Source organism: Taudactylus pleione, unplaced genomic scaffold (genome assembly GCF_031769625.1).
Source record: "Taudactylus pleione unplaced genomic scaffold, aTauple2 ptg000042l, whole genome shotgun sequence".
Lineage (NCBI taxonomy): Eukaryota > Metazoa > Chordata > Amphibia > Anura > Myobatrachidae > Taudactylus > Taudactylus pleione.
The window spans coordinates 236466-262781 of record NW_028284444.1 but is presented as its reverse complement, the minus strand read 5'-3'; the positions used below and the strand labels follow the sequence as shown (position 1 = coordinate 262781).

Genomic DNA, 26316 nt, shown 5'->3' with positions numbered 1-26316 from the left:
GGCGAGAATCCGAGACAGACGAAACTCCCGCGGTGCATAACCTCTCGGTCGACACCACTGGAAGAACGTATGCCACACGCGATGGTATATCCTCACGGAAGACGGTTTCCGAGCTCGCAACATGGTACGCACCACAGAGCTGGAAAACCCCCGGGACCTCAGCATGGCCGTCTCAACAGCCACGCCGTCAAAGACAGCCGAGTCAGGTCCGGGTGACGACAAGGACCCTGAGACAAGAGGTCCGGTCGTAGCGGCAACCGCAGAGGACTGTCCACGGACAGACCCTGAAGGTCTGAGAACCAGTGCCTCGCGGCCACGCGGGAGCTATCAACAGGAGCGTCCCTCCTTCCTGTTTGAATTTCCGGATTACCCGTGGAAGAAGGGAGACCGGAGGGAACAGATATGCGAACCGGAACGTCCACCGGACGGACAGAGCATCCACCAGAGACGCCCCTTCGTCTCTTGTGCGAGACCCGTACACCGGCAACTTGTTGTTGTGCCGGGACGCCATGAGGTCGATCTCTGGAAGACCCCATCTGTCCACCAGTAGTTGAAAAACATCCGGGTGCAGGGACCATTCCCCTGGATGAACGTCCTGGCGACTTAGAAAGTCCGCCTCCCAATTGAGCACTCCCGGGATGAAGACCGCTGATATGGCCGGAAGATTGCGCTCCGCCCAAACCAGGATCCGAGACACCTCTACGAGAGCCGCCCGGCTTCGGGTTCCTCCTTGCCTGTTTATGTAGGCCACGGTGGTAGCGTTGTCCGACTGGACCTGTACCGGGTGACCCTGGAGAAACTGATGTGCCTGCTGGAGAGTATTGAAGACCGCACGGAGTTCCAAGATATTGATTGTCCACCTGCCCTGGAACAGATGTGGACCCGAAACTGCTCCCCAGCCCCGAAGACTGGCGTCCGTTGTCAACAGGACCCAATTTGGAATCCTGAACGGACGTCCCTCGCTGAGATGGGTCGTCTGTAACCACCAAGCAAGGGACAGGCGAACCTCCGGGGTGAACACAATCGTCTGGGACTTCAGAGACTGAGGCAGCCCGTTCCACTTTGACAGGATCAGGTGCTGCAGAGGTCTGGAGTGAAACTGGGCATATTCCACCATGTCGAACACCGACACCATGGAGCCCAGTAACCTCATCGCCGAGTGTAGAGACACCTGGCGGCTGTGCAGACAACTGCGCACCCTTGACTGTAAAGCAGAGATCTTTTCCTCCGTCACGAAGATCTTTTGCTGTCCCGAGTCCAATAAGGCTCCAAGATGCAGAATCCTCTGAGACGGGATTAGAGTGGACTTCTGCCAGTTGATTAGCCAGCCGTGCCGTTGCAGCAGGGCAATGGTCAGGTCTAAGTGGCGTAACAGGAGCTCTGGAGATCCCGCCACCAATAACAGGTCGTCCAAGTACGGCAACATGCGGACTCCCTGCAGCCGCAGAGAAGCCGCCATGACCGCCATCACCTTGGTGAAAACACGTGGTGCTGTTGCCAGGCCAAAAGGTAACGCCCGAAACTGGAAGTGGTCGCTGCGGATTGCAAACCTGAGGAACTGTTGATGGCGCAAAAGAATAGGGACATGCAGGTAAGCGTCCTGTATGTCCAATGACACCATTTAGTCCCCCGGTTCCAGCGCCAGAATGATGGACCGTAGGGTCTCCATCCGAAACTTCGGTACCCGCAAAGACTTGTTGAGTGCTTTGAGGTTGAGAATCGGACGATACGACCCATTGGGTTTCTGTACCAAAAAAAGATTTGAATAGAAACCCTGGCCCCTCTGGGAGAATGGAACAGGCACTATAACTCCAGCCTGGAGCATAGTGTGCAATACGTTCCGCAGCTCCGTAGCCTTGTTCCGGTCTGATGGTAGACCCGTGGTGAAGAATCGAGCCGGGGGTCTGTGCCGGATGAAGAGGGCGTACCCGTGGGAGACCACCTCCAGAATCCAAGTGTCTGTCGTAGTGACCGACCAACACTGGGCGAACTGCAGCAGGCGGCCTCCCACCCTGGGATCCCCCAAAGGGAGGCCCGGACCGTCAGGCCGCAGGCTTGTCATCTGGCTTGGGGGCCGTACGTCTGGTACTCCATGCCTGCTTCCGGGGCTTGACCGATTTCCTAGGGCCAGCCTGACGAGGAAACGACTGTGGTTTGGGCCTGCCCTGGGCCCTAGATGACCGAAAGGACGATGGTCCAGAACCAGAAGGAGCAGCGGCCGACGGGAGACAAGCCGATTTGGCTGCCGCCAGCGTGGCCACAATCTTATCCAGATCCGGACCGAAGAGAACTTCTCCAGTAAACGGCAAGGCTTCCAGGCCCTTCTTGGAATCTGCGTCCGCCTTCCAGGATCGCAGCCACAAGGTGCGACGAGCAGCTACCGCTGCTGAAGAAATTCTAGACACCAGAGTACTAATGTCTAGAGCCGCCTCGTTGATGTAAGTGGCCGAATCACGGAGATGGCCAATCAACTCCGCCTGTTCGGCCGGACAGTCGGAATCCAAAGAAGCCTCTAATGAATCCGCCCAGCGCTCCATCGCTCTGGCAACCCAGCAAATGGCCATAGCCGGCCGTGCTGCCCCCCCCGCAAGGGAATAAGCGGACTTCAGGCAGATTTCTACCTTGCGGTCCGTAGCATCCTTAAGGGAGGACATGGATGGCATCGGCAATGTGGCACTACGGACAAGACGGGTCACGTGAGGATCCACCTGTGGAGGGGATTCCCACTTAGCAAAATAATTATCCGCGAACGGATAAGCCACCGCCAAGCGTCTCTGCGGCTGGTATCTTTTGCCAGGCTGTTTCCACGCCTCCTCTAAATGGTCCACCAACTGACCCGAAAGAGGAAAGACTGTGGCATCGCCCTTCACATCTTTGAAAAAGGCATATTTAGACTTAGCCGCTGGGGGAACTTCGTCCTCAATCACCAAGGCTGTGCGGACCGCCCGAATAAGTCCAGGAATATATACTTTGGACTTAGCATCAGCGTCCTTAGTATGGAGAGGTTCCTGATCGTAAGGATCCAGAATCTCCCCATCATCAGACGTCCCTTCGTCATCCTCATAAGGAGCGGACAGAGACGCCACCGGCCGTTTATGAGGCGGCATCACAGACTCCCCTTGCAATACATCCGACAAGTGCTGTACAGAACTCGTCAGGGAGTTAACCCACGCTGGCTCCTGAGAAACCGGGAGCGGGGAAATAGGGAGACTGTGGGGTACCACCAATTGTCGTGGGAAACCCTGCATGGGTGACGACACCACAGACTGCTGGGACAAACCCATCGGAGTAAACGCGGGCTTCGGAACTAACTGGCCCACTAAAGCTGTTAGCGCCTGAGCGAAACAAGCCCAGGGCGGCTCCTGTACCGGTGCTGTAACCGTAAGAGGCCGCGCCATGGACAAACACTGCCGGCAAAGGCCCTCCGCGCTACCCTCCCCCTCCGCTACTTTACACGTGGTACACTGTAGCCGGAGGGGAAAATCACTTTCAGACATGATGGCACCACGTATGTGACCCCTCTCACCAATTATATATTAAATAGGCGAGAGACCACCCTGCAGCACCGCACCGCAAGGGTTTAGCAGAAAGAACAGGGACAGTAATAAAGCTGACAGTTTAGAGAAGAAAAGTTACAGGCAGCGCTAGCACAGCCACATACAATGCTAAGAAAATCAATTCCTGCACTAACAGCGCTGATCACTCAACTACACAGACACAGGGCCTGGTAGGACACAGCGCTGCATACACAGACCTGACCACAGCGGAGGAGAGGTATGCGGGGGGACCCATACCACGATGCTTCCGTCCAGTGCTTCCAGCAGCGTTCACCATGCGTTGGAGAAGATGGCCGCCGAGGAGCAGAGAGGAGGCTGGCCTGGGGGAGGAGCGCTGACACAGGGCCAGTCAGCACAGTGCAGAGAGGGCTGTGTGCAGCGGGGGAGGCGCCGGCTGTGAGACAGGGAAGGCGCGCTCCCCTGGCATGCATTTAACCCCTGGGACAACTGATTGGCATGAAGAGAAGAGAGGCTGCAGTAGCCAACAATGAGGATCAGGATAGTAGAGGCAACTAAATTCCTAGCAGTCACAATGCCGGGTGCCTTTCCTCTCCTGGTCTCAGACAGTACATATACCTGTACATACTGGTTAGCAGACAACATAGCAGCCAGCACTTCTACAGAAAGCATGGGGTAGCGGCTGGCCCACACCAATAGAGTCGTTCTACAAAAAATGACGTTAAATGTGCTGGTCAATGGCCTCTTGTTTCTGGTTAAATGAATGTTGCATTACAGACTGGTGAAATTAGTGTCATTGTGGGGCTATGGCACTTAAAAACACCATATAAGGAATATGCACACGGGATGTGTTATTTACATTTTCTATTTAGCCACAGGAGCGTGGTTGTGGCCACAATGGGAAGATTTTCCTTGAGGACCAATATCTTGAAATTCCATGGGCAACACTTCAGTGAGATTAACTATAATCTCACCTACGTAAATAGCACATTACATAACTCACAGTTCATGGAATAAGCCACTATTGTTCTGAGAAGGAAGAATAAAGATGACAACTTGCATACATATAAAGACACTAAAAAGCCTTAAGGCGAAATATGATTTCCCTGTATACACAGCATGTGACATCATAAAATAATAATAGTAATTAGAAGAACATTAAGGTTCCCACCTATGAAAGATAAAAACAAACAGACCATACCTGAGAGCATACTTGTCAACAAAAACTACATAGCTGCAAAAATAATACAAACCATAAATTATTGTTATTTATAAAGAACCACTATTGTACACAGCACTGGTTCCTGCCCTAATGGAGCTTACAGTCTAATGCTGGGTACACACTAGATGATGTGAACCCCAGTCTAATATTGTCAGCGACATAGTGCGCAGACTTGCAGATTTGTCGTCTTGATGCGCTGGAATTGGCCAAATCGTTCAAAAAATCGTCTAGTGTGTACGAGGCTCGAGAGGTCAATCCAATTTGGTTCGAGTTGCTACTTTGTTTCATGAAACTCGCAGACTTCGCACAAGTGTGCGCACCCAAGAATTCTCTAATCCAATTAAAAATGCCAATTCGCGGTACTCGCAGTGAGGGTTTGCAAATTGTCAGCCAAATGCGATGTGAGAGAAGAGCATGAAAAAGTGGGGTTACGTTTCTGGATTCCAAAAAACTGACAGTTTAGTTTGCAGAATTATACAGAAGACTGTCAGTAGCCATAAGAAAAGTACTGGAAGTATTTCAACGGTGTTAAATGGCTGATTTGTGCATTTTTTAAGAATAGTAAAAAAAAAAAAAAAAAAAGCTAACTTTTTCAGTTCAGTTTTATATACAAAAAAATTAAAAATGCAAAAAAAAAAAAAAAATAGGACAAAAAGATGTTTTGGGGGAACTTTGAAGTGATTTAAAAAAAATGTAAAAAAATTATAAAATAGGAAAATTGTTTTTCAAAAAAAATAAACTACTTACATTTGGAGTGCATAAAGCAACAAAATAAGTGATTTTAGGGGTATTTTGTGGCCATTTTTTTTTAAACCCCCCAAAAAATGACACATAATTATTGGACTAATTAAGTTAATTGGAAACTGCCAATTGCCTAATTAGTCATTAGGGGGAGTGTCCTGACATTTTAACCTTAAAATAAAGATTTTCCCTACCATCTCTCACCCTCAAATAGGTGCGAACAGAAATATGCGAGTTTACTCTGCTAAATGGATTGCAATGTGAATTTGCAGAGAAAACAGCAACTCATAAAAATCTTTCCCTTTTTCAATCGACTGCAGAATTGCCACAATCGATTGAAAAAGGGAAAGGTTTTTATACACAATCGATCTCTGATGTATGAGGGACCTTGAGAATAACTGGAGAGAGATCAAGTGTCAACCTATGAGCTCCTGTCATTTTAAAGACTATGCTTGAAAAAAAGACAGCTAGAAGCGGATTGGTTGGCACTTTATCTCTCTCCAAGGCTTGATACATCTCCCCCCTAAATTCCAAACCACACATATACTTTATTTTTTGTCAGAATCCAACTAATCTACCAGGGGAATTATACAAACTCCACATTGATCATGCCCTGGGTGTGAATTGAACTCATGAATCCAGTGCTGTGAGTCAGCAATGTTAACCACTGTGCCACATTTATGTCCAAACATATACTGCACAAAAATATGGGCATGTCAATAATAGTCACATTGGTGCAAAATGGTGAATTTCGAACACTGGTATCATATATATGTTAGGGTACATTCAGATATGCCCTTTCTCCCGCCATGCCTCATTTTATAATACATTTACTTTCCTATACGACACATGAAGAATTGTGGAAAATGAGGCAGTCTTGTACAACATCACCACAAGGGAGAGTTATTAATGGGACGTTTTGTTTGTGGTTTGCAAACCCCCACACATCAGATGTAGTTATAAGGAAACAGTAGGCTTTACTATCCTGCAGTGCGGAGTCTGAGATCCCAATCCGCATGCGATGTGTGGTGGTTTCCTGTCCTACAAGCCTACTTGGCATCAGGCCCAGTCTCCTAAGCGAAAGCTCAAATAAATGTGGGAAACCCACAATTACAGAGTCCCAGCCCAATGCAAATAGTATTGCACAGTAAACACCAGCATGCGCAAACCACTATAAGCATCAACATGGCCATGGGCACTAGTGTAAAACTTGTCATCCCTAAGTGCCTTATTTATCACAATCTGTATCTCAGATGCGGATGTGATGTGATGAATTCACAATACAATATTTGAATCCATTGCAAGGAGGTGTCATGTATCGCATGCAGGGACAGAGATTGTGAGAAAGCCCTGTCCCTGCGAATCCTCTCAGCACACTTCTCGGGGTATTTTTCACAAAGCATCGTTCCCGCTAGGCTGCTTCAGCGGGGCGCCGGGCCCTGCCCTATTTCCAAAGGGAAGAAAGCACCCTGCCCTCCGGTGCAGCACTCAGCTGTAATTGCCTGAGGGTTCTGTCCCCTCCCGCGGGCCGCAGTGTTCTGCGGGTGGGGAAAATGGCGGTGCATGCGCCCAGCATCCATTCACAGTGACCGTAGCGCTTGGGGGCTGCCTGGCATGTCCGAAAGAGTGGTGAAAAGGGGTCGTGTCATAAAGACATGCCCCCTTTTTCTTGGCCACACACGCGCACAGAAGTACCCTTTATCTAGGTACGGCACCCTGCCTTTTGTCAGACCTAGAATAAACACTACAAAGGATACCCAGAGAGTGGTTCTGCACAAACGCCGCTGACTCCTTCCCCCATCATTTAAAAAGAATTGCCGCTTTAAAAAATACAAAAGAACTCACCGGGATCTCGCTGGTGCAGTCAGGCCGCACATTATTACATAAACCCCATAATATTTACCGCACTGGTAAAATGCTTTTTGAAATTAATAGCATTTGCTCGCGCGGCACAATCAATTAGCTGTGGGGCATATCTTGCAGTTAACTGAACTCCCCCCTTAATGTTCATTACTTATTCTGACTATATTCAGGTCTACTGAGCAAATAAAGACATATTTTGAAAAACCTCACATGATGATGTAGATGATCATGTTCCCCCGCTTTCATTTCGGTTTTGAGTGTAAGAACCTGGGGCTTTTTATTGTAAAAGGGGTATTAGTTGCTGGAAGTGAGAATAGAAATTCCACAACAGATGAACACTAAAAAATCAATTCCTCTCTCAATGTTTTGAAAAGTTTAACTCATTTATCTTCTCAGGATATACTGGTTTCTGAATCACACGTACACTTCTCCCAATTCAATTTAGCACAACTTTCATCTATTTTATTGTTCTTCATTAATAGTAATGGAAGAAACTTCCTAAGCAACTGCTAACGATGATCTAGCACCAGACCAACTTATATTTTCCTTTGTGGTTAGCCCAAGCCATGAAAACTGGCCTAATTCTTCCGTAGGATTCTTGGCTACCCACTTTCAATATAATTCACGCAGGCATCACAGGTGCGCATGCAGGGGGAGTTTCTGAGTACCCAGAAACTCCCCCCCCCGCCGATCAGTGGCGGTTTCAGTAAGTGTAGTGTGGACTGCAGTGAGTGTGGTCCACACTACACAGGAACAAACGTGTTTGTTTTAGCAGCCAATGAGAGTCCGACTCACATTGGCTGTTGCATACACTGAGTGAGCCAGGCTGGAGCTCACTCAAGAGCTCCGCCATGACGTCTCTCCCATAGTGCAGAGCGGGCCGGGAGGACGGAAGAGCGGACGGCGGCAGGAGCGGGGTTTCAGAGAAGTGTTGTTTCTCCTTTTTTTTGTGTGTGTCTTTGTCCTATTTATGTAAAGTGCACTGCATGGAGGGGGGGGGGCACTGCATAGGGGGGATCACTACTGAGGGCACTGTATAAGGAGCACTACATAGGGCGAACACTACTGGGGGCAGGGGGTCTTTAATAAATCATGCTGGCTGTATTTATTTGCCTGCTGCAGTCATGATTTTTAGTGATAGGTGTGTGTCTGTGTCAGTCAATGTATGGGTACCCAGTCATAGGCTGAGTGGTATATTTTACTGTAGTGGTCCCAAATCCTGTGTAAGCTGTATCTATTTATACGTGTCTAGATGTTTTTTCATTGGTTCGGTAACCAAGAATTTGGAAACCCCCCTTTCAAAATCCTGCGTTTGCCACTGCTTCATAACACTTATCACACTGGCTATGAAACCATTGACCAGGTAAGTCCCCATCATTGTGCAAAACTGAGGGGGATTCTGTGGGTAGAAAATTTTATTTTCCTCCACAAATTTTCTCTACAAGGTTGATGGGAATGGCTAATAGTTTTACAGCTGTCATTTTCTTGTTTTCTATTTGTTTAATGCAATTGTGGAACACTTTGAGCTGACGCTGTAGGAACGTAAGCCATAACATGGAAGTGCTGGATGCAAAGACATTTTTTAGGATTTTGGGACACATTGCTTGGGAAAGGAAGTAAGATTTCAAACCATAGAACATAGGTACTATCCTGTCAATTGCTGGAGACAATGACAACCACCTTGTTTTGAATGTTATCAAATATTTTTGTACTGTACATTCAAAAATATACTGGAAGGTTAATTGACTGACGAAAATATCACTAGTGTTTGTGTGTACATGTGGTAGGGAACAGAGTGTAAGCTCCACTGGGGCAGGGAATGATGTGAATGGCAAATATTTTCTGTAAAGCACTGCTCAATATGTGTGAAATTATAAATAACTGGTAAACCACAACAATAACAGTAAATAATAATATAAATCCCCAAACTCTTGTAGACTTGACACACACACATATAAAAAAAGAGAAAAAAACTCAGCACTCGCCATTGTTAAATCGCTCACAATAATGCATAAATAATGTGGTTTTCATGGATTGATCAATGCATTTAAGCCTGTAGCCCACCTCACGGGAAAAGCCATAAGTTAGTTGGCAGGTGAGCTTTAAACCAGTTAACATGTTTTCAGTTTAAACTCTGCGAACCAAAACCCCATTATTTATGTATTATTGTGAGTGATATAAAATTGGTCAGTGCTGAGTTTCGTGTTTTTATTTATTTAAGCAATGTGGTCACAAGACACTTTGCACCCCAGGCCTGGGAATGGCAAGTGCAGGTTGTACCCCAAATCTGGGACTGGCGAGTGCAGTGGATTTCTGACTTATATATATATATATGAATATATATTGCATACAATTGTTTCTAAGTCAACTGGAAACACATCACTGGCACTTTGAATACTGTTGTGTAAAATGTGAGCAATACACCGCATTCCAAAAATGTTCCTCTTTTAATTGGGATTTTGGTTTTACAAAAACATTGCCTGTGGTTGACTACTCCAAAGTTAGGGGTCAATCCTATTAGCCACGATGATCTCGCCACACTTTACGGCAGCCTGGATTTGCTGAATTTTGCTCGCAGACCCATAGGGCTCTGAGCAAAATTCAGCGATATAGGGCTCGGAGTGGGAAACGAAGGGTGCGAGGTGCCGGTCCGCTGCTGGCTTTTTAACGCCGTTGCAATAGCAACTCGCACCATTTGTACTTAACAGGACTGACCCCTTCTTGTTCGTATTATCTCCAGGTAACACTATTATTTTATCTGGTCAGCTTGCGTTTGTTCACAACTTCAATAATCAAACCTGTAATCAGGTCAGAAGTTTCTCCCTGAAAGTGTCTAATTTTCACCCTGGCATAAAGTAGCGGAAAAAGGACAGGGACTAACCTTATGATTTAAAACGGTCTATCCTAACGGATACAAGTCGCTAACCATGGCACACTGTATGCTACCTGACTCTGAAGCATTGGGCCCGATTCAGAGACGGATGGTAATGTATACGCAACTGCACTCTCTCACGGATCGCAGTAGCTAAAATATGCGAATGCAACGGGCAGCAGATTTTGTATTGAGACGTCCACTGGAGCACTCGTAGCTGCCCGCAACAAACAGCATTGTACGCAGATCCTCAAAGCATCGACAGCTGGAGTAAGTCTATGGTCTCTCAGAATAGCTGTGGTAATTGAGATGCTGGGGGTTCGTTCTGTGAGTGATCGCAGACGCTGGCTAGTAGATGCCCAGGTAACGGCCCCCACGCGCCCGCGTTTTGGCTGGAACTCTTCGTAAACACCCACATAACTGTTTCTTCCTGTCAATCAATTAATTTGCGACTGAAACCTCACAGGGTGCACGATCGCAATTAATTCGCAGTACGTGCGCAATGCGACTGGGCCGCCTGCGCAGACCACCGATAATCGTTCAACTGCGTGAACATCGGAACAGCATTCAGCTCTGAATCAGGCCCATTGTCTCCTACGTGGAGGAGGATGACATCGCCCCATTGTGTACCCGGCTTTATTGATCTCACACAAAAAGTAATAAATGTGTTTATTATCATCATCATTATTATTATTATTGGCTGTTTTATACAAGCTAATTTGTCTTTTATATTTTTGTGGCATTTGCGATATACAGCAAAGAGATGCTGTAAGATATTGAACATTGCAAATATATAATTGCCATCATTCTCAAATAATTTCCAGGCGCATTTTAGATCTAAAACGCATGATATAGAGTCTACATAAAGCTACTGTATAATTCTCAGTTAAAATGTGATTTTATCTGTGCACTTAAAGATACTTCTCCTTACTAAATCATTTCCGCTTAAAGCTCTGAACAAGTGATGAAAACCATATCGTACAGAATAACAGAATTGTAAATTGCAGATGCTTAATTCTGCATATCATTACTGAATATAGGGTCATTTCCAGGGACAACTTTCATATATCCAGGGACTAGAAGTTAGGGGGACAGCTGACATCAATGCAAATATTCCAGTCCGTTTGAGAAAACTGCCATTGCAAAACAGATGCGCCATTTGCGTACTTTGGGGAGATCGGGATAGAAATGCACTTAATTAGATGATCACATAAGCATCTCAAATACAGTCATGGATTTGGAAATTTTATGAAGTTGTGGATAACAGACGCAATTTTTAAACATTGTCCAACAATTTTCTTACATAGAAGTTTAAAATTGGATGTAAAAAAAAAAGTACATGCCTATCACCTAAATGATACTCCCTATGGCAGCTGAAATAGTCAGAACCACTCAATGTAAAAACATTAAAAATCAGCTAAAAAAGTTGGATTTCAAGGTCTTAAAAAAAAATAATTTACATTTCACACTTTTCATATGTGGCAAAACCACAAGACAACTGGTTTATTTTTAATAATTATTCTGAAGCTTACAGATATGACAACTGTGTATAACAGCCACACATGACCATGCCTCACACTACTTAAATGACGGTGCCGGATGTCCTGACATGCCACCTACTAGCCTCAAATGTTCAACATGTTTTACCCCATCACCAGGTTCTTAATTGAATGGAAAGCATAAAAAATATTACCACCGCCCCTCTTCCAACACACACGGTTGCACTGATGGGTGTCACACCTCCCTTGGTGTGCTTAGGTCATCATATACTTACAGACTTTGGCAAGTCTCAGCCCAGGAGGAGGGAACGCACATCGTGACCCCACCCCCTACAAAGGTTTGCAAGTAATACTCGTTTTTTTATGCAGGGGGCGGGGGCCACAATGACACGATTCATAGTTAACTCATCATCAACACCCGCCTACCCCCTACTTCACAGTTTTCTGGCAAGATGCGGGGGATTTGCCCACTTTACCGGGAGCAGAGACTGAGGTGACCCATTATATGCAGGATCCTGAATACTAGTTTTTTTTATACTTTACTAAAAGACTTACAAATTTGGAGAAGTGTTTTATCCATGTCTCAAGTGTACTGTTTCATCATCTTTGACCTATGAATCAAGCAATTAGTCAAATATGGTCAAAACATAGAAAGTTGTATAGTGTACACAGCAAAGTACCTGGCACAGTAATACAAGATTGTTTCATAGAATTAAATAAAAGATATACCATGTAAGCATGCTGACAGTTCTCAGGCAAGTAAAAGCATTGTGGTATGTGACACTGTATAAAACAACTCTAACATATGCTGCCACATGTACTGACTGACAATTACACTACCAGCCAAAAGGTTTAGAACACCCTATGTTTCCAGTTTTTAATTCAAATGTAAGCAATTCAAGACTAGCGAATAACCTAACATGGTACAAAGGTAAGCAATAAGCAGCTAGAGGTAAAAAAAAAGTACAGGTTCGCAAAAACTGAAAAATAATATAAAACAGTTATGAAAATAAGTTTTTTCAGGGAACAAGTAATGGGTAGGAACTTGCAGCAGTTCTGCAGCAACGAGAAAGTCGTTCCTGAGCCACGAAACACTGCCAGTGGACTACCAAAGACGGGTTCTATGGACAAATAAAGCAAATGTTAATGGTGCATACACACGTAACGATTTTGTAACCAACGATTTTCTGTAAGATTTTCCCTTGAAAAAGTGAACGATTTTTTGAAGTGTAATGAACGATTTTTTGAACGATGAACAAATAATGTTCCTTCCCTTAATGAAAATCGTCATGTTGGACAGCCTGAAATGGACGATGAACGATAACTACAAACGGGAGTGCGCATTTGTGATTATCGTTCATCGTTATACCTGCACGATTTAACAATAACGACGTTATCGACAAATCGTTAAAAAAATAGTTATGTGTGTATGCACCTTAAAAGTTTGGTTCATCACAAAAGGTTTTTGCATGCCCTCAAGTACACCCCATGTTATCTTATCTTATCTTGCCCTTTAACATTTCAGGCTTAAACATGCCAGGAAGCAACAGCTTGGTAAATATACCCGTTACATCAAATGTCAGACATGAAGGAGAAAACATTAAGGTCTGAGGCTCTTTTGCTAGATCCCAACATACAAAGTTACTGGCAGGCTGAACTAAAGGTAGTGTTCATTCTAGCACCCTGCACCTGTCACAACCCGTGCTGTTTCTCTATCTTGTCTAGAGGTGTCGCGCTCTGCTCTGGTGCTTCTAGCATACTCCGCTGATGCAACAAACTGCTGAGATACAGTAGTTTGTGCTAGAAGCACCAGAGCAGAGAGCAACATCACAGACAGGAAAGAGGAACTGCAAGGGTTTTAACAGGTGCAGGGTGCTAGAGTGAACAATATAAAAGGGCTACCACAGCATTTTGCAGAGTCATGCAATACCCTCTGGCTTTAAGGAGTCAAATAAGTACATTGCATTTTGTTCAGAAAAATAAATCCCATTATCATTTTCTTTATCTCCGATTGTTTATTTGTTCTATGCTTCCATATCAGAGCACACAAAGAAATTAAACTGCATACATTTAATTAAAATCTGAAAACAATGGTGTTTTTTTTTAAACTTTTTACCAGTTGCGTAAAGTTATAAAAAACAATCCCAGAAAAGATAAAAAGTTGATACAAAAATGAATGAATAGAATAAAATCACCCAAATAAATGAAAAACTGCATTTACTAAGAATATATAGATATATCAAAAGTTGTGCATTAATATGGCATGGTGTCATCATGCCAATATCCGCATAGTAAGGACTGTGCCTAAGGTAACATATGTATAACACCACCAGAATACAAAGCACTTTACAGAGAATGTTGTAAACACAGGGAGAACATACAAACTCCACAAATATATTGCCCTGATCTAATATGAGTCAGAGCCCTCCCTCTATGGAAATGAATAGAAGAGACTCGTGCCACGAATGAGCTTGCTGAGAACAGGGGCGTTAAGGACTCCCTCTGCTTAATATAGTTAAGTCATGTGAATGTGGTTGTCACAGTAGTAGGAGTAGTAGGAGAAGGATAATTAGCAAGTTGCAATTCACTAACAGCAGCCGGAAGTGAAAAACAAAACAAAACAAAAAAATAATACCATAAGGGGGATCAGTATTAAATACCGTCAGTCGGGATCCTGACAGGGTTAACATACCGACACTTGTTGGTCTGTATGCTAATCCTCCCCCTTTGGTGCCTAACCCTTACCCTCCCCCCCAACCCTGCTACTTACCTTCGGCATCCAGGTGGTCGGGATGCTGGTGCTGGGATTCTGACCGGCGTAGGTATTCTGGCGACCGCCGGGATGCCGAACGCATCCCCCATAAGGGGATTCCATTGTGCACAATGTACTGGCGTGGACAAGATGTCTGATTCCGGAACTGCACAACGCAGTGATGTCAGGGAATTGAATTCCATGGCGATTTATAAGAAAAATAAAAAAATCCTGGGAGTACAGCTTTTAACAGTGACAAGATAGACAGTTTGCGCTAATAAAAATTCAATTGTTTGGAGTGTCCAACCAGGATTAGCCACGTTAAGAGGGTTCTATGCGCACTCGTGACCAGCCACAAATAACTACTTGAAGCGGATTTCTGAGCGCACCTTAAAAAGATGTGAGAAAAAATCTGCGATAAGTGCAGCCTCTGGGCTGGTCGCCCAAAACATTTGAACAACTCCCTGTCACTTTATACGGTGCCGCGATAAACAACTGAACTGCCCCTAATGACCTTTATTTGTAATAAGCCAAAGAGGCTTCAGCACATAGAAACAATGCAGGCTGTAGCTCACATATAATTGTGTTTTACACAGAGCTCATAATTGGAGTCTGGCCCCAATAATACATTTATGAATTCAATTGAATTAAAGGACCCCAACAGCTGAAATTCAATTGTGAAATGGAAATACCAGTGGCAGTCTCCTTTACAGAGAAAGTTTCAGAAATACACCAGGGGTAGACAGATAATGTGGAATTTGGGGGTCAATCATCCAAAATCGAGGATCGGACAAGGGTCCTCATTCAGAGCCACTCGCTATTTGCGGTCGTTCGTTCTAAAACAAGGGGTGGCTATTCAAATGAACCGTTCGCTGTTTGCGGTCTGTTCACGCCTCTAGGTCTGAACGAGCGAACAAAACTTGCGTTTGTTTTTTGGAAAAATACGCCCCCTGGCCGCTCGCATCCTACGTCATGGCCGCTATTTATTAGATTAATCGAGTACATCGACCAGGGTATGAACTGCTCGCTATTCTTGTGGTTGGTTTTTGCTACCACAATTTTGCGAGCAGTTCTGGCTATAAAAGAACCCAGTGACGTGGTCAATGACGCTGCTGTTTTAAATATGCACACCCATAAAACGCCCGTTTTGACCTTTAAGCACGCCTGCGATCGGATCTCCACTCCCCGTTTTCAAGCACCTTCCCCTGTTACCACCCACATACGCCTCTTTCTGTCACTCAAATTATCAGGCATTCGCTATTTTGCGAGCACATGAATTTCGGCCGCACTGAGTGGTTCGCGCATGCGTATAACGATCCGTATGCATGCGCAGTTGGGCAAACATCGCTCGGAGCGAACGAGCAGCCACTTGCGTCCGGCTCTGAATCAGGGCCAAGGTCCCAGGGGAGATGTGAATCCATTGGCATCAATAGAAAAGAATGGGCACGAACAGTAAAGGAATATTTATCAAGCTTTTCAGCACTAAAGATTACATAGAAAGAAGTTTCCGCATGACTTTCTCAAAACGGAGTTTCCATTTACCATTTATGAAATGTTTAGCTCACTGCAATATCTCCTGCGTTAATGGCAACTTTGGAGCACCCAGTTGATACTGTACAATGGGCCTGCTTCAGGTGCGGACGCAGCTCAGTTTTATTACGCAGATTGCAGATGTTCAGGAATCTGCGCATGCACCTGACCCGTACCACGCATGTGCGGTACAGGTCTGGAATGGTGCTCGCAGTTTCTGCAGCAGACTGAGGGGTCTATTTACTAAGCAGTGTTAGGAGACAGAGTGAAAAGTGATAAGGTGCCAGCCAATCAGCTCCCAACTGTCATTTTTCAAACACCGCCTGTGAGATGACAGTTGGGAGCCGATTGGCTGACACCTTATCACTTTTCACTCTGTCTCCTAACACTGCTTAGTAAATAGACCCCTGAGTGATTGACAGTTTGCTGTCGTTTTGGGGAGGGGGCGGCAACGGCCTCCATTTCCCAAAACAGAGGTGTGTCGCCGTCATTGTAGGCAGTGACAAGGCCAGGATCTCCAGTTTTCTGAGCAGTTTTGAGATTAGTGACAGAGACAATAGGTCATTTTTAGGCACAATGAATGCCTAGCCCCTGGGATTCGTCCAGCCTTGCTACACACACACACACACACACACACACACACACCTGTATATCAAGACAGCAGACCAGACCTAATGAAACCAGTTCAAAAATTACCCAAATGATTGATGATATTTACAAACAGCTTTGAAAAGTACAATATATAAAAGTGCAAAGTAAATGAAAATTCTTTAAAAGCAGCTGGTGTAAGAGCCCTATATCCTAAAACAGACATAGGGCATTTCCTTCTATCCGTTCTGCAGCCAACACCAGCTTAGCTCTGCAATTAGATTTCAAACTTGCAGCACAGCTGCCAAATATTTACACTGGCATGAGCTAATACACTTCCAACAATCTAAGGAATATTCATCCCCGGACAGACTCAGGGCTCTGCACTCCTGTCTGCAGATCTCACCAACCTTAAAGAGCCCACTTATGTGCAATAACGAAGGCCATAAATTACAGAGCAAAGTCATTTACCTGTAAGGGGTATTTTTCTTGCTGCAATTTAACAAAACATATTACCAGGGCAGCTGAGCGATACTCAGCAGCCCCAAGTGTGAAGACAAAAAACAGAACAGTTAAATAAAATAAAAAAATTAAAGCAAAACAAATAAGAAAAAAAATAAGCACTGTTTGAAAAATAAATAATAAATGTAATTGTTTTTTTGCCATTCTTAGATATAACGGAACAGGTATTGTGGCAGTATACTAACCCCTCATATCAGGCCACAGTTATTGCAGGCAATAGCAAAGGTATCGCTACCGGTAATCCTCTGATGCTCAAACTTAAGCACTGGCGACTTAATTAGTAGCCCAGTTAGTTTGATTATACCATCTGCGCACAAACATGGATATCCTTAAATCCTGGACTGTTAGGGTGCCTTGAGGACTGAGTTTGGGAAACTCTGATATGATATAAATAGCAAAATGGAAAAGAAAAAGCCTTAACCGCTACGAAAACTTTGGTTGACCTTTTCACTATTTGGTAAATCTGCTCCCTACTCTCTATTTATGTTTCTTGACTGCAAGATTCCCATTTACACAGATGCATTCCTACTACAGCAACAGGGCAGGCATTAAAAGTAAGCCATGCATTGCAGTCACCTAGTAAACAGGTTTTAAACACTTTTCCTAACCATTTGCATTGGCTTTTGTCCCTTAGTAATTACGTGGTACTTCGGAGAAGCTGCTGGCACCTAGTTTTGATACACTGCTGTAGAGAGAGAACAGAAAGGAGAGTGAAAATGAGTGGGTAGAATAAGAGTTTGCTGGCCAGCATATAGCAAAATGTTCTCCCTTCTATTCAAGTAGCAAGAACTAAAAGCATTTCATGTTATACAGTATATTGCTACCTATGTTGCATTCATCCTAATGTCCCTTCTAGAGGAGGGACACTTTCTGTAATGAAAGTAAAATGTATATGGCTTATATTATTACAAAGGCATATTTGTCTGACATGTTAGTCCTTCAAGCACCATATTCTGAAAAACAATCAGGGTTTAGTCTGACGAGCATTTTATTCACATCAAAGGACACTAATCTATTACAAGCAAAAAGTTCAGAGCACCTACAAGATTCTAAAGCCCACTTAATAGGAAGGCATTGCCACCTGAAGCAATATACTTGCTTTCTCAAGGAATACGTTACAACTCGGAGTGCAGGATGTTATGCTCCATCAGTTACTTGGCGCACGGCAGCCAGTATTCCTACTCCAGAGACATCTGTAGGTGCTATAAAATGGTTTAGAAAAAAATATGGAACTTTTCAAAAACAGGGTCAATACACAGGGTTTATTTTAAACAAACCCCCTTTTTACTCTCAGGTTTCCATGGAATCTCATTTTCTTTCATTTTTATGAGGTTAGGTGCAAAGCCAATTGCAGCAAAATCAGGTATGACGATACTGTAGTACTGTACCAGACCAAAATAAGGGTACTGCTTTTTTTTATTCTATTTAGCCTGGTTAACAGATTTATATCTGTGGGGTTTCATTTTAATTTCACCATTACCTGGATGTGTCTGTTACCTGGACCTTGCTTCATGGGAAAGCATACAATACAGCCGGGATGTAGTTGTGAGAACAGCGGCCTCTCAATCCCGCATACCCATTCCAATTTAGCCACTTTACCAAAGTGTATGCACCAAAACACAAAACAGGGTCACACTGTTTACTTGTTGATGGTTAACCAATAACACTGAGAACTTTAATCTTTATCTAAAAATAGATTAATATATTTCTAGAACTCAAAGATTTATACCAAACTGATCTTTTTTTTGCAGTGTTAAATATATGTGTATTTAAACATATATTCATTAAAGTTTAATTAACTCCATATTGAAGCATCAGGGAAAAGAAGAACCACTTATTGTTAGGGGGTAATGTGCTAATGTCTTTTACGCACGTGTTCAAATCAACTCATAAGCCAACTTCTTACTTTAGAATCATACAAAGATTTTGCCGATGTTGTAGATTATGGTTCCCACAGAGTAAACAATAGGTCACCAGTTTTTTGAACCTCAGAGAACCCTCAACCCAACTCTCCTAACAACTATTACTCAGGACAGGTTCCAATACAGTTATTATAATGGACAGCCCAGTAGAACCTCCTTAGAGGCAAATAATATACGGTAACAATAGGTCTCTCTATATTGCACATTTTTTAAGCATGTGCTTCAGTGTTTTGCTCATTTATCTGGCCATACTATCCATACGTTGGTGGAATGGACTTGCCCTTACAGAATGAATCCCCAGTGGATTGCATAGTTCCCTTAGACAGGATAATGTACATTTAGTGGCATATGTATCAAAGCTTGATGTGAGATAAAATTGTGAAATATATATATATCACGAAACAATCAGCTCCAAACTATCATTTCTTAAACACAGCATGCAAAATGTAAGTTTGAAGCTGATTGGTTGGTGATATATACTCAGTTTTATCTCACATCAAGCTTTGATACATATGCCCCTTAGTTCCATGATTAGTACATTGCAGAAGATAGAGTAAAATTAAAAGTCAGCAAATTGTATAATTGATCACAAACATGGGAGACTTATACCCCTTTGAAACCAGAGCAAAAACCTGGGTTTTTGCTGGGTCTACCCGGGTCGCAGCTCAGTGTAAAAGGGTCCCTGGAAAATAACCTGGGTCAAGTGACCCTGCAATCCAACCCAGGTAGCTACCAGGGTTGGACCCAGGATGCACCCAGGTAATGGTGCAGTGTAAACGGTACAACCCGGGTTATCTGACCTGGATCATGCCTAAAATGAGCTGATTGGCAGTTGTGGGGCATTCACCTCCCACTTTTTATGATCTCACAGGTTTAGCAGGGCAGACCTGAGTTCAGTGTGAACAGGGCTGACCTGGGAGTAACCCAGATCAAAGGTGCAGTGTAAATGGGCCTGACCAGGGTTGGAACCATGTCCAAAAACCCAGGTCGGACCTGGGTTTTTGGTGGAAAAGAGGTATTATTGTCTCTGATTTGCAGATGCTACAAAGTGTTAGAAGGAGCAGGTAAGTTAAACAGTAAGATGTTCTTTGTATACATCCCACCTTACAGCCTGTAGGTGTTTGTTGGGGATCCCGAAGCTGGAAGACCGGCAGTGAAGATCCCGACAGGTATTATCTGTACACACTAGCCTAACCCCCCCCCCTTAACCATAACCCTCCCTTAGGGGTGCCTGACCCTAACCCCCCCCATGAAGTGCCTAACCCCCCCCCTTCCCCGCAGCCTAAACCTAAGTCTCCCAGGGCGGGGGGGGGGGGGGTTTGTGCCTAACCCTAGCGCCGCCTTCCCCTAGCCTAACCCTAACCCTCCCGGGGGGGGGGGGGGGGGGTCTAACCGCAAGTCCCCCCGGGAGCCCCTACCTAACCCACCCCCCTGCGGCTGTCCGAGCCTGCTTCCCGGCTTACCTTCGATCGTTATGCCGGGCTCTGGTGTAGGTATAATGACAGGCATCAGTATTTCGACGCCTGTCATTAGAGCCCTGCCGGGATTAGACAGTCGGGAAGCCGGCGGTCGGCATTTCGACTGTCGGCTTCCTGACTGCATCCCGTTTGTTGCTTCATAGGAGACTGCTTATGGCCATACATTTTTTTGCCATATTTATAATTATATTGTGGGTGTTCCCAAAGCCAGACTTCGACTGAAACTCACACTAAGCCAGTGTTCCCAAACTTTTTTGAATCACGGCACCCTAGAGTATCAGCACTTTTCCATGGCACCACCCCTAGGCCAAAAGTTTCTTATTGAGAAATTCAGCAAAAATTATTAAATTAAGTCAATTGTGCTTCTTTGTCATCCTTCGGCTCAGTTACCTGGTAGTAGACAGTTGTGCTTCAGCTTTTCCACATATTTTATGATAGGAAAAACCAGTGCTGGTGGCTGCCAATGATTCACTATAAATAATTTGATTTGTTCCTGGACCACCACCCTTGGAAGTACCCCACTGCACCCAGTTTGGGAACCACAGCATTAAAGATAACATTTTAAATGAGGGGGAAAAGTATACAAGGCATGGCTTGGGCGGCAACACTGAACAAGACAGGATGGAGAGGAACGCCGAGAGACTGAGAACGGGAGCCACAAGCCATGAAGGTGACATACATGGAGAGGAACGCCGAGAGACTGAGAACGGGAGCCACAAGCCATGAAGGTGACATACATGGAGAGGAACGCCGAGAGACTAAAGGCCCCCATACATCAGAGATTGATTGCAGCAATCGTGCAATTTGCAATCGATTGTGTATAAAAATCTTTCCCTTTTTCAATCGATTGCAAATTGCACGATTGCTGCAATCAATCTCTGATGTATGGGGGCCTTGAGAACGGGAGCCACAAGCCATGAAGGTGACATACATTGAGAGAAACGCCGAGAGACTGAGAACGGGAGCCACAAGACGTGAAGGTGACATACATGGAGAGGAACGCCGAGAGACTGAGAACGGGAGCCACAAGCCATGAAGGTGACATACATGGAGAGAAACGACAGGGAGAAGTCACAGAAAACGACAGCTATGCGTCTTTCAGATGGCCATGCCGCACTCAAGAGCCTACAAACAACTCATTGGTTAGGAATAATGAATCCCTTTGGTGGACACAACCTCCACAGACCCAGGCATTGTAAGTGTAGACCAAGAGGACTTTGGCATCGTAGTGAACACTGGAAGGTTTTTGGGCAGAAAACATCGCCACAATCTACTTTGTAGTTTGTCCAAAGTACACTGAAGACATATTTGTCATAAGGATCAATAATCCATATATTTTAATACATTCACATAAGCCCCTTGAATACACACAGTGTATCACACTACAGGCACCCGAAATACACCCATGGGTAAGAGTCCTCATGCATTTAGGTTGAGTCTCCCATATCCAAATATTCCGTAATACAGAATATTTTTTGCATGACTGAGATGGTGAAACCTTTACTTTTTGATGGTTCAATGTACACAAACTTTGTTTAAGGCACAAAATTATTAAAAATAAAGTATAAAATGACCTATAGACTGTATGTATAAGGTGTACATGAAACATACATGAATTCCATGTATGTACACATACATTGTTTGAGCCACAAAATTATTGAAAATATTGTATAAGATTACCTTCAGGCTGTGTGTATAAGGTGTATATGAATTATAAATGCATTCTGTGTTTAGAGTTGGGCCCTATTCCTAAAACATTTCAATATGGTATGCAAATATCCCAAAATACGGAATATTCCAATATCCAAAATACCACTGGTCCCAAGCATTTTGGATATGGGAGACTCAACCTGTACTTAAAAAATAATACCTAGAGTAACATTTTGATCCACGGGGAAGAAAACAATAAAAGGTCTTTGGGTCTGACTTTCTATATACTACATCCACATCAATAGCCATGGTGTGAGCATGGTACTACTAATCTACTGTTGAAGTTAATAAAACTTGTAGAAATAGGACAAAACTACAAGACAAGGGATACATGGGGAGTTGTAATGTACTAATAATACAAGAAGGAATACACAGGAGAGGAGTCCGGGAAAGGCGAAGGACCAATGGGAAGAAGAGATGGCAACTGAGGGAAGAGATAAAGTGATGTGCGGCAAGAGGAGGAAATGATAATAGACAAGAGAGTGACAAGTGGGTGACAAATTATGGAGAAGGATGTAGACAAATAAGTGGGATGGAGATAAACTAGGGTGATAATAGTATAAAATAAGCAAAAAAGGGAAGACTGCTTATAATGTGAATTCAAAACAGGGTAGGGAACAGGGTAGGGAGCAAGGGGGCACACGGGGTACGGAGCAAAGGGGGGGGCACACGGGGTACGGAGCAAAGGGGGGGGCACACGGGGTACGGAGCAAAGGGGGGCACACGGGGTAGGGAGCAAGGGGGGGCACACAGGGTAGGGAGCAAGGTAGGGCACAGGGTAGGGAGCAAGGGGGGGGCACAGGGTAGGGAGCAAGGGGGGGGCACAGGGTAGGGAGCAAGGGGGGGCACACAGGGTAGGGAGCGAGGGGGGGCACACAGGGTAGGGAGCGAGGGGGGGCACACAGGGTAGGGAGCGAGGGGGGGCACACAGGGTAGGGAGCGAGGGGGGGCACACAGGGTAGGGAGCGAGGGGGGGCACACAGGGTAGGGAGGACTGAAGACAGGGGGAAGGATTAGAATAGAACAGGGAGGAAATTAATAAAATAGGGGCGGTGAAGGGATGGGGTCTGTAGGGGAAGATGTCCCGGGAGAGGCAGATCACAGTACCGGTAATGAATGAGCAGCAACCCAGTTCACCCAATCTATACCCTCGGTCCTACAGTCTCCCTATACACCGCTCTCACCTGCGGGACGTCATGTCAGCTAGCCGGCCTGTGTGCGCTGATCAGGAAGAGGACGCTTCTCCCTCAGTCTCCCTTGGCAGCTCCCGCAGGGATCCCCTGGCCGTGCGGCTTCCAGTCCCGAACTCTCCCGCTGCAGCCGGGCTCGGCGCTTCATACAAATCCGGTCACCCCCAGCGAGCGCCTGCTGTAACTCCGTGCGTCCATCGCCCCTCCCACGGACACGCCCCCATGACCACATAGCGGCGCGGCCATTCCGCCCATTCATAGAATATTTAGGAGAGACCACACTCACAAGCCGGTCGAAGATCCTCCTTAAAAAATGTGACCAATAGAATTGCAGGACTTGCTGTCATTCCAAATATCTATCAGCCGATTGGCTGCCAGCCTGATGTGCGTCACAAGAACGGGCGGATCTCGCTCAAATGGGAGGAGTCCCAGTAGCGGCAACAGCAGTATCAGGCGCTGCGCTGCAGTGGGGAGGGGACGCTAAGGAGGCCCCGGATTTGCTGCCTCACCTGTGCTGCTCGCTGATGGTTAGTAATGATGATGACGATGTTACAGTATAACATAATGGGAACCATTTAACAATTATCTTTATCACCAGTGGCATATTTCGTTTAGTATGGCAGTGATGCTAACAAATATGCAGTTGGTATTTAACATTACTTACTCCTCAGGCGAGGTCCAGCGAAGGCCCCTTCTAGGCTGCACTGCCAAGCAGGGCTGGACTGGTCATCGGGCACTTCTGGTATTTTCCAGACGGGCTGATGGTGTCAGGCTCTGTCCCCCGCCCTCCCCACTATGGCGCCGGATACTTGAAATGCGGTCAGGGGGATGGAAGGGTTGGCGGCAGTGGACCTGGAAGACAGGTGGGCGTGCCGCGAGGCAAGGCCTCCGGTGACTCGCAGCATGCCCAACTCAAAGCTAAACATGCCCCCTTTGCGAGAGAGCATGCGCGCACGGGGCGGACTGCCAGGGCTGTTGTACAGCCCCAGTCCGTCCCTGCTGCAAAGTATAGTGAGAAGGTGGCTAAGTGATTCAAATTGCATTGAGGTGCGAAAAGACAGTGCACCCTCATGCAACTATTTGTTTTTTACACATCCATAAGGGATGCCGGCGCTTGGAATCCTGACACCGGCTTCCAAGCGCCGGTGTCAGGAAATTAGGGACCTGCGCAAGTCGTGTGAAAAGGATCCTCTATAGGTGTGCTGCTGCACTCGGGACGTCTGACTACATCCAATCACAATAGTAGAAAAAAGTACAAATGCTGTGCACAACCTATTCCTTATTCTTATAAAGTATAAGAGTCTATATGTAGGGAAGTAATGGTCTAGTGCACAATTAACTAAAAATAAATGATTTTACTAGTGGTTGCACATAAATACATACACATAAATACACATGTAATAGTATATGGGGAATAAGATCCCAGCAAAGTAAAATGGAAAATGGCACTAACATCAAACAGACAGTAGAATAGATATCAGTTCTGTGTAGCTGCTGAAATAATCTGCTGTTGAACATAAACGTCCTGTCCTTAGCGCACCCTCATATAAATGTCATTCAGAAAAAAGAAGAAAGAAAATAAGTCACTGGGTGATGAATGTGGAGGAGACTGCGGCGTCCCCCTAGTCTCAAAATTGCAAGTACCTGTGGTGAGTGAGGGGAGTAAAGCCCCCAAGTCCTACGTGAAACTGCGTTGCTGTTGCTGAGTCCCCATTGCCAGGACTCTCGTTATTAGCAGTGAGTAAATGAGTGTAAGGACAGTGCATAGAAATAGGTAAATTCAATATTTAAGACTAGTTAAAGTTTACACGAAAGTGGGAGTGTTGTGGTTTATTTATAATTCCAGATTTATGTGAGGGTTACAGCTCAGGGTGGTAAATTCTAGGTATAGATACTATTACTAAAGCTGGCCACACACTAGACCAACTTACATCCAACCAGCCAACTAGTTGATTGGTTGGAATGAAAATCTGGTAACTTATGGGAGTAAATGATGATCAGGAATTTGCTCCTAAATGCCAGAAAACAGATGAAAATGGTCGTCAGACAAGTTTGTTAAATGTTTGATCTAAACAATTTGTTCAAACAACAGTTTCTGTCCATTTTCCGGCGTTTGGGAGCAGATTGCCGATTGTCATTTGCTTTTATCCCTTACCAGATTTTCATTCCAACCAATCAACTAGTTGGCTGGTTGGACAGATAATCTTTAGATGTGTGGCCATCTTAAGGGTTGGTAAGGGGATGTAGTATAATCATTTGCGGGAATGTGAGGTGGTTTCATTATAAAGACTTTAGTATAAATGGTTTGGAGCATTATTACGTTTTGGCTATGATATTGAAGTGCAGATCTCTGAAAAAAATTGGGATAATTTGAAACCCTGATATTTATTGCCTATTCAATTTTATTATATTTAATAAAAATTACCCACCCGTGTCAACTTATATGTTTTTCTTATTTGTGTCTATATTTTTCTAATTAGTAAATTCTCTGTGTATTTTTATTTGGGAAGGAAATAAAGGTTCATCACCTCTACATCAGTAACCCCTGGTGAACCCCCTTTCCTGTGGATCAGTGAAGACGTCTTGGGTGGATACACTGCAAGAAAGAGAATCATCCCTAAAAGTTAATGGTCAGGGCCAGATTAAGGGAGGGGGCGTTTAGTGCGGTCATCCCGGGGCCCCCACACACAAGCCCAGCGACAGCGGGACTAGCGGCACAGGTGTACCGCTGCCTGCGTTGCTGCATGATAAGCAGGATGGCACAGGTGTACCTCTGCCTGCGCTGCTACATGATCAGCAGGGTGCAGACTGGTACCTGTACGGAGATATTCCTGGGAGTCGCTCAGTACTACTGGTGCAATAAAATGTATTTTGTTTAATCAGTGCAGCGTGCGTGACGTCACACAGCGCTG

The 26316-nt window shown here is 45.0% G+C and overlaps 1 protein-coding gene across 1 annotated transcript in view; it reads right to left on the bottom strand.

Moving 5' to 3' along the window:
* LOC148537899 (tyrosine-protein phosphatase non-receptor type 11-like) overlaps positions 1-23638 on the bottom strand; it is a 134076-nt gene extending 110438 nt beyond the window's left edge. The window contains exon 1 of the mRNA XM_088460135.1: positions 23399-23638. Coding sequence (XP_088316261.1) covers positions 23399-23412 — 14 coding nt within the window. The 5' untranslated portion in view covers positions 23413-23638. The remainder of the gene's footprint in view (positions 1-23398) is intronic.
* Between the last annotated feature and the right edge of the window lie 2678 nt (positions 23639-26316).